Source organism: Nerophis lumbriciformis, linkage group LG16 (assembly GCF_033978685.3).
Source record: "Nerophis lumbriciformis linkage group LG16, RoL_Nlum_v2.1, whole genome shotgun sequence".
Lineage (NCBI taxonomy): Eukaryota > Metazoa > Chordata > Actinopteri > Syngnathiformes > Syngnathidae > Nerophis > Nerophis lumbriciformis.
The window spans coordinates 7648770-7664598 of record NC_084563.2 but is presented as its reverse complement, the minus strand read 5'-3'; the positions used below and the strand labels follow the sequence as shown (position 1 = coordinate 7664598).

Below are 15829 nucleotides of genomic sequence, written 5' to 3'. Positions count from 1 at the left end.
CAAACATGGTCCATCTTCATGGTCCATCTACATGGTCCATCTTCATCTTCATGGTCCATCTTCAAACTAATGGTCCATTTACATGGTCCATCTTCATTGTCCATCTTCAAACTAATGGTCCATTTACATGGTCCATCTTCATCTTCATGGTCCATCTTAATGGTCCATCTTCATCTTCATGGTCCATCTTCAAACGAATGGTCTATCTACATGGTCCATCTTCATCTTCATGGTCCATCTTCAAACATGGTCCATCTTAATGGTCCATCTACATGGTCCATCTTCATCTTCAGGGTCCATCTTCAAATTAATGGTCCATTTACATGGTCCATCTTCATCTTCATGGTCCATCTTAATGGTCCATCTTCATCTACATGGTCCATCTTCATCTTCATGGTCCATCTTAATGGTCCATCTTCATCTTCATGGTCCATCTTCAAACGAATGGTCTATCTACATGGTCCATCTTCATCTTCATGGTCCATCTTCAAACATGGTCCATCTTAATGGTCCATCTACATGGTCCATCTTCATCTTCAGGGTCCATCTTCAAATTAATGGTCCATTTACATGGTCCATCTTCATTGTCCAGTTTCAAACTAATGGTCTATCTACATGGTCCATCTTCATCTTCATGGTCTAACTTCAAACATGGTCCATCTTAATGGTCCATCTACATGGTCCATCTTCATCTTCATGGTCCATCTTCATCTTCATGGTCCATCTTAATGGTCCATCTTCATCCTCATGGTCCATCTTAATGGTCCATCTTCATCTTCATGGTCCATCTTCAAACTAATGGTCCATCTACATGGTCCATCTTCATCTTCATGGTCCATCTTCAAACATGGTCCATCTTCATCTTCATGGTCCATCTTCAAACATGGTCCATCTTCATCTTCATTGTCCATATTCAAACTAATGGTCCATCTTCATGGTCCATCTTCATCTTCATGGTCCATCTACATGGTCCATCTTCATCTTCATGGTCCATCTTCAAACATGGTCCATCTTAATGGTCCATCTTCATCTTCATGGTCCATCTTCAAACATGGTCCATCTTAATGGTCCATCTACATGGTCCATCTACATCTTCATGGTCCATCTTCAAACATGGTCCATCTTCAAACATGGTCCATCTACATGGTCCATCTTCATCTTCATGGTCAATCTTCAAACTAATGGTCCATCTTTATGGTCCATCTTCATCTTCATGGTCAATCTTCAAACGAATGGTCCATTTACATGGTCCATCTTCATTTTCATGGTCCATCTTCAAACATGGTCCATCTTCATGGTCCATCTTCATACTCATGGTCCATCTACATGGTCTATCTTCATCTTCATGGTCCATCTTCAAACATGGTCCATCTTCATCTTCATGGTCCATCTTCAAACATGGTCCATCTAAATGGTCCATCTACATCTTCATGGTCCATCTTCATCTTCATGGTCCATCTTCAAACATGGTCCATCTTAATGGTCCATCTACATGGTCCATCTACATCTTCATGGTCCATCTTCATCTTCATGGTCCATCTTCAAACATGGTCCATCTTAATGGTCCATCTACATGGTCCATCTTCATCTTCATGGTCCATCTTCAAACATGGTCCATCTTAATGGTCCATCTACATGGTCCATCTTCATCTTCATGGTCCATCTCCAAACATGGTCCATCTTAATGGTCCATCTACATGGTTCATCTTCATCTTCATGGTCCATCTTCAAACATGGTCCATCATAATGGTCCATCTACATGGTCCATCTTCATCTTCATTGTCCATCTTCAAACTAATGGTTCATCTACATGGTCCATCTTCATCTTCATGGTCCATCTTCATCTTCATGGTCCATCTTCAAACATGGTCCATCTTAATGGTCCATCTTCATCTTCATGGTCAATCTTCAAACTAATGGTCCATTTACATGGTCCATCTTCATCTTCATGGTCCATCTTCAAACATGGTCCATCTTCATGGTCCATCTTCATACTCATGGTCCATCTACATGGTCTATCTTCATCTTCATGGTCCATCTTTAAACATGGTCCATCTTCATCTTCATGGTCCATCTTCAAACATGGTCCATCTAAATGGTCCATCTACATCTTCATGGTCCATCTTCATCTTCATGGTCCATCTTCAAACATGGTCCATCTTAATGGTCCATCTACATGGTCCATCTTCATCTTCATGGTCCATCTTCATACTCATGGTCCATCTACATGGTCCATCTTCATCTTCATGGTCCATCTTCAAACATGGTCCATCTTAATGGTCCATCTACATGGTCCATCTTCATCTTCATGGTCCATCTTCAAACTAATGGTCCATCGACATGGTCCATTTTCATCTTCATGGTCCATCTTCAAACTCATGGTCCATCTACATGGTCCATCTTCATCTTCATGGTCCATCTTCAAACTCATGGTCCATTTACATGATTTATCTTCATTGTCTTTAATCATTTTCCATCCTCATGGTTCATCTTCATGGTCCATCAATTCTTCTGGAATCTACTGAAACCGACAACAGAAGTCTTTATTTTCACATTCCATCTTTTTCTCTGACAGTTTTTGTCCTCCTTCTCCCTCTTTTCATTCAATCTCTTTTTCCTTCTGATTGCTTTCCTTTCTTCTTCACCTTCTTTTCCCTCGGTTGTCTCCTCGTTCCTCTCCTCCTCCATCCGACTTGTGTTGGCTCCTCCCGGGGTAGGAAGGAGATGTTTGATCACATTATGGCCATGCGGGATGATCAAATGAAAAGCAGAGAAGAAGAATCTGTCTCACTCCTCCTTCTCTTGCTGCAGGTGAAGCGTCGTCCTCCTCCTCCTCTGAGCAGACGTGGTGGAAGAACACAACATGGACTTTGTCATGAAGCAAGCTCTGGGCGGTGAGTCTCCTCCTCCTCTCAGCACGCTAACACCAGCTCTGTTGTTTGGGGTGTCATGCTCCTCCCGGCCACCAGGGGGCGCATCTACACGCCTTCTTTGTCTTTACACTGCTGGAGTACAGAGGGGCCCGGGGCCCCAACAAAAATATACATACAATAAACACCTTGTTGGAATATCGCTGATGTAGATTATACCTTTTGGAGTTTATGGCCCAACCTTCAACTACAGAGAGGCCCGGGGCCCTGACAATGATATACATACAATAAACAACTTGTTGGAATATTGCTGATGTAGATTATACCTTTTGGAGTTTAGGGCCCAACCTGCAACTACAGAGGGGCCCGGGGCCCCGACATAAATATACATACAATAAACAACTTGTTGGAATATAGCTGATGTCGATTATACCTTTTGGAGTTTAGGGCCCAACCTTCAACTACAGAGGGGCCCGGGGCCCCGACAATGATATACATATAATAAACAACTTGTTGGAATATTGCTGATGTAGATTATACCTTTTGGAGTTTAGGGCCCAACCTGCAACTACAGAGGGGCCCGGGGCCCCAACATAAATATACATACAATAAACAACTTGTTGGAATATAGCTGATGTCGATTATACCTTTTGGAGTTTAGAGCCCAACCTGCAACTACAGAGGGGCCCGGGGCCCCGACAATGATATACATACAATAAACAACTTGTTGGAATATCGCTGATGTGGATTATACCTTTTGGAGTTTAGGGCCCAACCTTCAATTACAGAGGGGCCCGGGGCCCCGACAATAAATATACATACAATAAACAACTTGTTGGAATATCTCTGATGTAGATTATACCTTTTGGAGTTTAGGGCCCAACCTGTAACTACAGAGGGGCCCGGGGCCCCGAGATAAATATACATACAATAAACAACTTGTTGGAATATAGCTGATGTGGATTATACCTTTTGGAGTTTAGAGCCCAACCTTCAACTACAGAGGGGTCCGGGGCCCCAACAAAAATATACATACAATAAACAACTTGTTGGAATATCGCTGATGTGGATTATACCTTTTGGAGTTTAGGGCCCAACCTTCAATTACAGAGGGGCCCGGGGCCCCGACAATAAATATACATACAATAAACAACTTGTTGGAATATTGCTGATGTAGATTATACCTTTTGGAGTTTAGGGCCCAACCTGCAACTAGAGAGGGGCCCTGACAATAAATATACATACAATAAACAACTTGTTGGAATATTGCTGATGTAGATTATACCTTTTGGAGTTTATGGCCCAACCTTCAACTACAGAGGGGCCCGGGGCCCCGACAATGATATACATACAATAAACAACTTGTTGGAATATCGCTGATGTAGATTATACCTTTTGGAGTTTAGGGCCCAACCTTCAACTACAGAGGGGCCCGGGGCCCCGACAATAAATACACATACAATTATGTTGTTCTCAAATAAATAAACTAAAATAATAATAAATGTGTTTCTTAACTAAACCGTCAATAAAGTTAAAGTGCAAATGAAAATGCAGATTCACCACTTTAGTCGTATTTTTTGCGCTTAAGAAACTTCTCCATGACTTCTTCTGTTTGTGTAATGTCGTCATGGCTGAAAAAAGTGGTGGGAAAGTGTATTACAAATGAGGACCATACCAGAGCACGGCTGAGAAACAACTAGCTATGAATAGGCCCCGGCCCTATGGTTAAGAAACCCTTACAATAAGACATAAAAAAAGAGCACCGAGCGCCACTTCTACATACAGCTACAAAAGTACGACCACAAAAAAGTACATGAGTACATGTTGTGCACACAGAGACTCACAACAAAACAAAAACAACACATAAACAGTGCCGGCCTCTGCAGTGCTGGAACAGACCCAACAAAGCAACCGAGAGAGCCGACTCCGTCCTAGGCTGCCCACCAGCTCTCAAACACAAAATATGCAGTATTTCCCCCCCAAAAAATATTTAATGTGAAGTAATTGGAGTCTTAAATATGTCAATAATTTATTTTTGATTGATTGTGTGTTGACTTTTGTTTGTTGCATTTTTTTTTTTTAGCTCCATGACTAGGGAAGGTTGTTCCGATCGGGTCATATAAGTGAATGCTGTGTCATTACTTCCACGTTCTTTTAAGGGTCATTGATCTTATTTACTCACGTTGTCCACAAGATGGCAGCAGATATGTTCTTTAAGATTCATTTGAAAGGACTGCGATGTTTTTGTTGAACTCGTGACGTCTCGGAGGAGGCCGGCGGGCGGTAGTTTGGACACCCCTGGCTTATCAGCAGCAGGTGACGCTGACCCAGAAGACGAGTCGGAGGTTTATTTCCCGTGCGGGCGTGTTGGTGGCGAGTGAGACGTCCATCTGGAGATAGCGATCTTTGTGCGGGCGCTAAGAAAAGGAGCGGCGAGCATGAGAAGAATGAAAGACGTGAGATTTGTTTGTGTTTTCATTTCCTGTCCTCGGTTTGAGGAAGGCCAGACCTCTTGATCTGATTGTAACAGATGGGTTTTATGGCGATAAGACTTGAATAATGGACCAAGGGAAGAAGACGAGTCCCAGGCAAGGAGACCAAAAGTCGATCGTTTTAGTCCATAAAGACATAAAAAGTATATTATTATAGAGTATATTTTGTGTTTATATTTGAAATTATTGGATTTTTATTATTTTTAACATATTACATTTTTTAAATAATAATACAATGAAATAAAAGATTCAAATGTTTGATGAAATAGTTTTGTACTGTTTTAATACATAAACAATGATATATAGTATTTATTTTGTGGTTGTTTAATTGTTTAATAATGTGGAGGTCCTGGGCCGGTGTGATGTACTGCCAAATTCTCTGAAACGCCTTCGGAGATGAATTATGGTAGATAAATGAACATTAGATTCACGGGCAACAGCTATGGCGGACATTCCTGGTGTGGTTACACTTGGTCTGATATTGTGAGGCCGGTTGGATGTACTGCCAAATTCTCCTAAACGCCTTTGGAAGACGGATTATGGAAGAAAAATGAACTTCAGTTCATGGGTAGCATCTCTGGTGGATATTCCTGGTGTGGTTACATGTGGTCTGAGGTTGTGAGGCCGGTGGGATGTACTGCCAAATTCTTCGAAACGCCTTCAATTCACGGGTAACAGTTCTGATGGACATTTCTGCAGTCAGCATGCTAACTGCAAGCTACCTCAAAAATTGTGACACCTGTGGCATTGTGCTGTGTGCTAAAACTTCACATTTCAGTGTGGCCTTTTATTGTGGCAGCCAAAGGCACACTTGATATGCCACACCTGTGAGGTGGGATGGATTACCTTGGCAAAGAAAAAAATGCTCACTAACACAGATTAAGACACAACGATGTTTGAGAGGTCTTTTGTGTATATAGTCAAAGTTGTCATGAAAAATGGCAGCAAAAACTGAAGTATTTATATATTTGCATATATATATTTTAATGTGCTACTTTTTAAAAGTAAATATTACAAAAATAAAATAAAAACAATGAAAGCATTTTATAAATGAGTTAATTTAATTTGATACATAAAAAGGTGTATTATCATAAACTATATATTTTGTTTCATTTTTGGAGTGATTTAATTATATTGTTTTAATTGAAAAGAAGAAATAAGTCACAGATTAAATTAAATTGTTTTATTTTTAATACATACAAATGCGTATTGTTACATCATATATATTTTGCATTTGTTTTTGAATGATTAAGTTATGTTTAATTATTTGTAATTCATTGCATTTAAAAAAAAATTATAATAATTAAGTGTTAGTATGTGTTTATTTTCATATAAAAAATAAATCGTAAAAGCATTTTTAAAATAAACAAATAAATTGATATAATTTTACAATTTGTACGTTTTGTGGGTTTATCTGTTATTGATCGCTACATCGCGCTCTCTCCTCGCAACACTTGGCTGACCTTAGCCCCGCCCCCCCGCCGTGCACCCCCCTCCTACCAGCTGAGCAATAATTTGTCATATTTGTTGTCGCCATATGGCGCCACACCACGGGAAGGCTGGCGGTGTGTGCGCGACAGCGACACACACACGCGAGCTAACTCGTTTTTAACGGCACATTGCTTAGTGTTCTAATGTTAGCATGCTAGTTTTATTTGCTAATATTGCAATTTTATTCGCTAATATTGCCTTTTTTTTTTTTTTTTTACTTATTTTGCAGGTTTAGTTTAGTTTAGTTTATTAAGGTATGCACCTTTAGATCATACTGTATATGTTGATACTTCATGCATGGTGGCGTTAGCATGCTAGCATTTGAGCAAATTTGACAAATATACATCTCTGAGTCGTAAATTTTGGTACTTGACGCATGCTGAAGTTAGCATTTTAGCATGCTAACATTAGCATGCTAGTTTTTTTGTAGTTATTTTGGCAGTTGCACGCCTCAGTCATTCTTTGCTAACAGTTAACACGTCATTGTTGGAATGCTAGCACATTAGCATGCTAGCATTTTTTTAGCTAATTTTACAAATGTACATCTCTGATTCGTAAATTTTGGTACTTGGCGCATGCTTTAGTTAGCATTTTAGCATGCTAACATTACCATGCTAGTTTTTTTTTAGTTATTTTGGCAGTTATACGCCTCAGTCATTTTTTTGCTAACAGTTAGCACGTCATTGTTGCTTTGTTAGCACGTTACTGTTAGCATGCTAGCATTTTTTTAGCTAATTTTACAAATGTACATCTCTGAGCCGTAAATTTTGGCACTTGACGCATGCTGAAGTTAGCATTTTGGCATGCTAAAATTAGCATGCTAGTTTTTTTGTAGTTATGTTGGCAGTTATACGCCTCAGTCATTTTTTGCTAACAGTTAACACGTCATTGTTGGTATGCTAGCACGTTAGCTTGCTAGCATTTTTTTTAGCTAATTTTACAAATGTACATCTCTGAGTCGTAAATTTTGGTACTTGACGAATGCTGAAGTTAGCATTTTAGCATGCTAACATTAGCATGCTAGTTTTTTTGTAGTTATTTTGGCAGTTATACGCCTCAGTCATTTTTTGCTAACAGTTAACACGTCATTGTTGGTATGTTAGCACGTTACTGTTAGCATGCTAGCATTTTTTAGCTAATTTTACAAATGTACATCTCTGAGTCGTAAATTTTGGTACTTGACGCATGCTGAAGTTAGCATTTTAGCATGCTAACATTACCATGCTAGTTTTTTTTTAGTTATTTTGGCAGTTATACGCCTCAGTAATTTTTTGCTAATAGTTAACACGTCATTGTTGGTATGTTAGCACGTTACTGTTAGCATGCTAGCATTTTTTTAGCTAATTTTACAAATGTACATCTCTGAGTCGTAAATTTTGGTACTTGACGCATGCTGAAGTTAGCATTTTAGCATGCTAATATTACCATGCTAGTTTTTTTTTAGTTATTTTGGCAGTTATACGCCTCAGTCATTTTTTTGCTAACATTTAACACGTCATTGTTGGTATGTTAGCACGTTACTGTTAGCATGCTAGCATTTTTTAGCTAATTTACAAATGTACACCTCCGAGTCGTAAATTTTGGTACTTGGCGCATGCTGAAGTTACCATTTTAGCATGCCAACATTACCATGCTAGGTTTTTTTTAGTTATTTTGGCAGTTATACGCCTCAGTAATTTTTTTGCCAACAGTTAACACGCTATTGTTGGTATGTTAGCACGTTACTGTTAGCATGCTAACATTTTTAGCAAATTTTACAGACAGACATCTCCAAGTCATATATTTTGAAACTTGACACATGCTGAAGTTACCATTTTAGCATGCTATCTTTGTTTTGGTTATTTTGGCAGGTATACGTCTCAGTCGTATATTTTGGTACTTGACTAATGCTAACAGTAAGCAGGTCACTCTTAACATGCTAGTATTTTTAGCAAATTTTACAGATTGACATCTCCGAGTGGTATACTTTGGTACTTGAAGCATGCTGAAGTTAGCATTTTAGCATGCTAACATTACCATGCTAGTTTTTTTTTTAGTTATTTTGGCAGTTATACGCCTCAGTCATTTTTTTGCTAACAGTTAACACGTCATTGTTGGTATGTTAGCACGTTAATGTTAGCATGCTAGCATTTTTTTAGCTAATTTTACAAATGTACATCTCCGAGTCGTATAGTTTGGTCCTAGACGCATGCTGAAGTTACCATTTTAGCACGCTAAACTTAGCATGCTACCTTTTTCAGTTAGTTTATTAGGTACATTATACACCTCAGTCATATAGCAAAATTAGCATGTTAATGTTAATATGTTTGAATGCTAACATTAGCATGTTAACAGTTGGCATGTGTCAAGTATTAAGTTATATGATTCTAAGGTGTTCGATTGGGAAATTGGCAAAAACAAGTTAGCATGCTAAAATGCTAACGTTAGCATGCAATCAGTGGGAAATTGTCAAGTGCTATGTTATACAACACTGAGGTGTTTGGCTTCAAAAAAAGTTAGCATGCTATGTTTGTATGCTAGAATGTTAACGTTAGCAAGCTTATATTTGGTATGTGTCAGGCACCAAATTATATGACCCAAGGTGTTTGGCCTGCAAAATTGGCAAGAAAAAATAAGTTAGCAGGCTAATATTTGCATGCTAACATTAGCATATTACTGTTAGCATATGCCAGGTACCAAATTATATGACTCTGAGGTGTTTGGCTGTAAAATTGCCTAATAAAAAAGTTAGCATGCTAGAATGCTAACATTTGCATGTTAGCTGTTAGCATGTGTCAAGTACCAAGTTGTATGACTCTGAGGTGTTTCGCTGTAAAATTGGCTGAAAAAAGTTAGCATGCTCATTTTAATACGCTAGAATGCTAATGTTAGCATGCTAACAGTTGGCGTGTGTCAAATATTAAGTTATATGACTCAGAGGTGTTCGGTTGGAAAATTGGCAAAAAAAATTAGAATGTTAACGTTAGCATGCTAACAGCTGGCATACAAACATAGAATGCTAACGTTGGCATGTTAGCTGTTAGCATTCGTCAAGTACCAAGTTGTATGACTCTGAGGTTTTTAGCTGTAAAATTAGATCATAAACCAGTTAGCATGCTAGAATGCTAACATTAGCATATTAACTGTTAGCATATGCCAGGTACCAAGTAATATGACTTTGAGGTGTTTGGCTATAAAATTGGCTAATAAAAAAAGTTAGCATGGTAGAATGCTAACGTTAGCATGTTAGCATGTGTCAAGTAGTTCTACTTGTATTTACGATGCCCTCGCTGGAAAATAGTCTGGACCTTAGACCTGGACTTAGTCTTCACCTGGTGGTCTTGGGTGTGTGTGCAGGGGCCACCAAGGACATGGGCAAGATGCTGGGCGGCGAGGAGGAGAAGAAGGACCCGGATGCTGCCAAGAAGGAGGAGGAGCGTCAGGAGGCACTGAGGCAACAGGAGGAGGAGCGGCAGATCAAACACGCTCGCATGGAAGCAGAGAGGGAGAAGGTCCGACAGACCATCAGGGACAAGGTACTGTTGCGATATCATGTGTGATACGAGCAGTCCTGGAGCGTGTTTACTTGTGTGTGATATCATGTACGATACAAGCAGTCCTGCAGAGTGTTGACTTGTGTGTGATATCATGTGCGATACAAGCAGTCGTGCAGAGTGTTTACTTGTGTGTGAGTGTGATATTATGTGCGAGAAAAGCAGTCCTGGAGCGTGTTTACTTGTGTGTGAAATCATGTGCGATACAAGCAGTCCTGGAGCGTGTTTACTTGTGTATGATATAATGTGCGATACAAGCAGTCTTGCAGCATGTTTAACTGTGTGTGGTATAAGGTGTGATACAAGCAGTCCTGCAGAGTGTTTACTCGTGTGTGATATCATACGCAATACAAGCAGTCCTTCCGCGTGTTTAGGTGTGTGTGATATCATGTGTGATACAAGCATTCTTGCAGATTTACTTGTTTGTGATATTATATGTGATACAGGCAGTCTTGCAGCATGTTTACTTGTGTGTGATATCATATGCGATACAAGCAGTCCTGCTGAGTATTTTCTTGTGTGTGATATCATTGGCGATACAAACAGTCCTGCAGAGTGTTGACTTGTGTGTGATATCATGTGCGATACAAGCAGTCCTGCAGAGTGTTGACTTGTGTGTGATATCATGTGCGATGCAAGCAGTTGTGCATAGTGTTTACTTGTGTGTGTGTGATATTATGTGCGATACAAGCAGTCCTGCAGAGTGTTGACTTGTGTGTGATATCATGTGCGATACAAGCAGTTGTGCATAGTGTTTACTTGTGTGTGTGTGATATCATGTGCGATATAAGCTGTCATGTAGAGTGTTGACTTGTGCGTATGTGATATAATGTGCGATAAAAGCAGTCCTGCAGCCTGTTTACTTGTGTATGATATAATGTGCGATACAAGCAGTCTCGCAGCATGTTTAACTGTGTGTGATACAAGCAGTCCTGCTGAGTATTTACTTGTATGTGATATCATGTGCGATACAAGCAGTCCTGGAGCGTGTTTACTTGTGTATGGTATAATGTGCGATACAAGCAGTCTTGCAGCATGTTTAACTGTGTGTGGTATAATGTGTGATACAAGCAGTCCTGCAGAGTGTTTACGTGTGTGTGATATCATGTGCGATACAAGCATTCTTGCAGATTTACTTGTTTGTGATATTATATGTGATACAGGCCGTCTTGCAGCATGTTTACTTGTGTGTGATATCATATGCAATACAAGCAGTCCTGCTGAGTATTTACTTGTGTGTGATATCATTGGCGATACAAACAGTCCTGCAGAGTGTTTACTCGTGTGTGTGATATCATGTGCAATACAAGCAGTCCTGCAGAGTGTTGACTTGTGTGTGATATCATGTGCGATACAAGCAGCTGTGCATAGTGTTTACTTGTGTGTGTGTGTGTGATATATTATGTGTGATACAAGCAGTCCTGCAGAGTGTTGACTTGTGTGTGATATCATGTGCGATACAAGCAGTTGTGCATAGTGTTTACTTGTGTGTATGTGTGTGATATCATGTGCGATAATAGCAGTCATGCAGAGTGTTGACTTGTGCGTGTGTGATATCATGTGCGATAAAAGCAGTCCTGCAGCCTGTTTACTTGTTTATGACATAATGTGCGATACAAGCAGTCTTAGAGCATGTTTAACTGTGTGTGATATCATGTGCGATACAAGCAGCCCTGCTGAGTATTTACTTGTGTGTGATGTCATGTGCGATACAAACAGTCCTGCAGAGTGTTTACTCGTGTGTGTGATGTCATGTGCAATACAAGCAGTCCTGCAGCCTGTTTACTTGTGTATGATATAATGTGCGATACAAGCAGTCTTGCAGCATGTTTAACTGTGTGTGATATCATGTGCGATACAAGCGGTCCTGCTGAGTATTTACTTGTGTGTGATAGCATGTGCGATACAAACAGTCCTGCAGAGTGTTTACTCGTGTGTGTGATGTCATGTGCAATACAAGCAGTCCTGCAGCCTGTTTACTTGTGTATGATATACTGTGCGATACAAGCAGTCTCGCAGCATGTTTAACTGTGTGTGATATCATGTGCGATACAAGCGGTCCTGCTGAGTATTTACGTGTGTGTGATTTTATGTGTGATACAAACAGTCCTGCAGAGTGTTTACTCGTGTGTGTGAGATATATTGTGCGATACAAGCATTCTTGCAGATTTACTTGTTTGTGATATTACAGTATATGCGATACAGGCAGTCTTGCAGCATGTCTACTTGTGTGTGATATCATATGCGATATAAGCATGCCTACAGAGTGTTTACTTGCGTTTGTGATATCATGTGCGATGCAAGCAGTCATGCCGCGTGTTTACCTGTGTGTGTGATATCATGTGGGATACAAGCGGTCCTGCAGCGTGTTTACCTGTGTGTGTGTGATATCATGTGCGATACAAGCGGTCCTGCAGCGTGTTTACTTGTGTGTGATATCATGTGCGATATAAGCGGCCCTGCAGTGTGTTTACTTGTGTGTGATATCAGGTGCGATACAAGCAGTTTTGCAGCATGTTTAACTGTGTGTGATATCATGTGTGATACAAGCGGTCCTGCTGAGTATTTACCTGTGTGTGATATCATGTGTGATACAAACAGTCCTGCAGAGTGTTTACTCGTGTGTGTGATATCAGGTGCGATACAAGAAGTCCTGCCGCGTGTTTACGTGTGTGTGATATCATGTGCGATACAAGCATTCTTGCAGATTTACTTGTTTGTGATATTACAGTATATGCGATACAGGCAGTCTTGCAGCATGTTTACTTGTGTGTGGTATCATATGCGATATAAGCATGCCTACAGAGTGTTTACTTGCGTGTGTGATATAATGTGCGATGCAAGCAGTCATGCCGCGTGTTTACCTGTGTGTGATATCATGTGGGATACAAGCGGTCCTGCAGCGTCTTTACTTGTGTGTGTGATATCATGTGCGATACAAGCGGTCCTGCAGCGTGTTTACTTGTGTGATATCATGTGCGATACAAGCGGTCCTGCAGCGTGTTTACTTGTGTGTGATATCATGTGCGATACAAGTGGTCCTGCAGCGTGTGTGTGTGTGTGTGTGTGTGTGTGTGTGTGTGTGTGTGTGATGTCCTGTGCAATACAAGCAGTCCTGCAGCGTGTTTACTTGTGTGTGATATCATGTGCGATACAAGCGGCCCTGCAGTGTGTTTACTTGTGTGTGATATCAGGTGCGATACAAGCAGTCTTGCAGCATGTTTTTAACTGTGTGTGATATCATGTGCGAGACAAGCGGTCCTGCTGAGTATTTACTTGTGTGTGATGTCATGTGCGATACAAACAGTCCTGCAGAGTGTTTACTCATGTGTGATATCATGTGCGATACAAGAAGTCCTGCCGCATGTTTACATGTGTGTGATATCATGTGCGATACAAGCATTCTTGCAGATGTACTTGTTTGTGATATTACAGTATATGCGATACAGGCAGTCTGGCAGCATGTTTACTTGTGTGTGGTATCATATGCGATATAAGCATGCCTACAGAGTGTTTACTTGCGTGTGTGATATAATGTGCGATGCAAGCAGCCATGCCGCGTGTTTACCTGTGTGTGTGATATCATGTGGGATACAAGCGGTCCTGCAGCGTGTTTACTTGTGTGTGTGTGATATCATGTGCGATACAAGCGGTCCTGCAGCGTGTTTATTTGTGTGTGATATCATGTGCGATATAAGCGGTCCTGTAGCGTGTTTACTTGTGTGTGTGTGTGTGTGTGTGTGTGTGATATCTTGTGTGATACAAGCAGTCCCTCAGCGTGTTTACTTGTGTGTGATATCAGGTGCGATACAAGCACACAATTTATTCCATAGAGTACTATGAGCAGCTACACAACAGCTAAGCACACACTAGCACACCAGCTAGACATATGTAATAATCATTGAACAATAAAAGGTGACATAAACAAGTATTATGTCATTATAGTTATATATTACTCACACATGCAAAGTCTCCTAGGCAGAATTAGAAAGTAACTAACGTGTCCGCATCATTCAACTTACTAGGTTCATAATGACATCTTTCTCTGTTTAAAATTATTTCACTCAATCCGACCGACTAATCAAGCACTTCCTGTTTGCCGCGCAGTACGGCCTGAAGAAGAAGGAGGAGAAGGAGGCGGAGGAGAAGGCGGCCATGGAGCAGGCGTGCCAAGGTTCGCTGACCCGGCCCAAGAAGGCCATCCCGCCCGGCTGCGGAGACGACGACCAGGACGAGGAGGAGAGCATCCTGGACACGGTGCTCAAGTTCCTGCCGGGCCCCCTGCAGGACATGTTCAAGAAGTAAACACGTACCAGGGGGCGGGGCATCTTCACTTAAGTGGACTTTTGGGGGCGGAGTCAGGATGGATGTCCAGAGGCTTCACACTGCCTTTTTTTGTTATTGTACTAACCGCGTGATATTCCTCTCTTCTGATTGGCCGGCTGTCATCTGTTGCTAGGCAGAAGTTCAAGGCGTTCAGTACGTAGACAATCAATGCAAACATGGAGGGGGGCGGGGCTTAGCGTCTTGGTTCTTGAGGTCAAAGTGGTGCCCAGCGAGACCAAAGACTACTTGTGTTGTTCAGCAGACAAGATGGTGGACGCCACCACTAAGATGGTGGACGCCACCACTAAGCCATACTTTTGCAATAATTTCTTTGTTTTGTCTTCTTGTCACAATGGCGTCTGTCTCCAACGTTTTTGACATTTTTGGTTAGCATCACGCTAACATGTCATAATGGCGTCCGTCTCCAACGTTTTTGACATTTTTGGTTAGCATCACGCTAACATGTCTCAGTGGCATCTATCCATAACGTTTCAACATTTTTGGTTAGCATCAAGCTAACGTGTCTAAGTGGCGTCTATCCATAACGTTTCAACATTTTTGGTTAGCATCACGCTAACATGTCATAATGGCGTCTGTCTCCAACGTTTTTGACATTTTTGGTTAGCATCATGCTAACATGCCTCAGTGGCATCCATCCATAACGTTTGGACATTTTTGGTTAGCATCAAGCTAACATGTCTCAGTGGCGTCTATCCATAACGTTTCACATTTTTGGTTAGCATCAAGCTAACATGTCTCAGTGTCGTCCGTCCATAACGTTTGAACATTTTTGGTTAGCATCATGCTAACATGTCATAATGGCGTCTGTCTCCAACGTTTTTTACATTTTTGGTTAGCATCATGCTAACGTGTCTCAGTGGTATCTATCCATAACGTTTCAACATTTTTGGTTAGCATCATGCTAACATGTCATAATGGCGTCTGTCTCCAACGTTTTTTTTAGATTTTTGGTTAGCATCATGCTAACGTGTCTAAATGGCATCTATCTATAACGTTTCAACATTTTTGGTTAGCATCATGCTAACATGTCATAATGGCATCTGTCTCTAACGTGTTTTACATTTTTGGTTAGCATCATTCTAACGTGTCTCAGTGG

At 40.7% G+C, this 15829-nt stretch overlaps 1 protein-coding gene across 1 annotated transcript in view; it reads left to right on the top strand.

Moving 5' to 3' along the window:
- Positions 1-15232, top strand: part of cplx2b (complexin 2b) — a 22373-nt gene extending 7141 nt beyond the window's left edge. Inside the window, exons 2-4 of the mRNA XM_061977305.1 lie at positions 2812-2894; positions 10190-10368; positions 14494-15232. Of these exons, the coding sequence (XP_061833289.1) occupies positions 2864-2894; positions 10190-10368; positions 14494-14691 (408 nt within the window). The 5' untranslated portion in view covers positions 2812-2863 and the 3' untranslated portion in view covers positions 14692-15232. The remainder of the gene's footprint in view (positions 1-2811; positions 2895-10189; positions 10369-14493) is intronic.
- Positions 15233-15829: the final 597 nt, after the last annotated feature.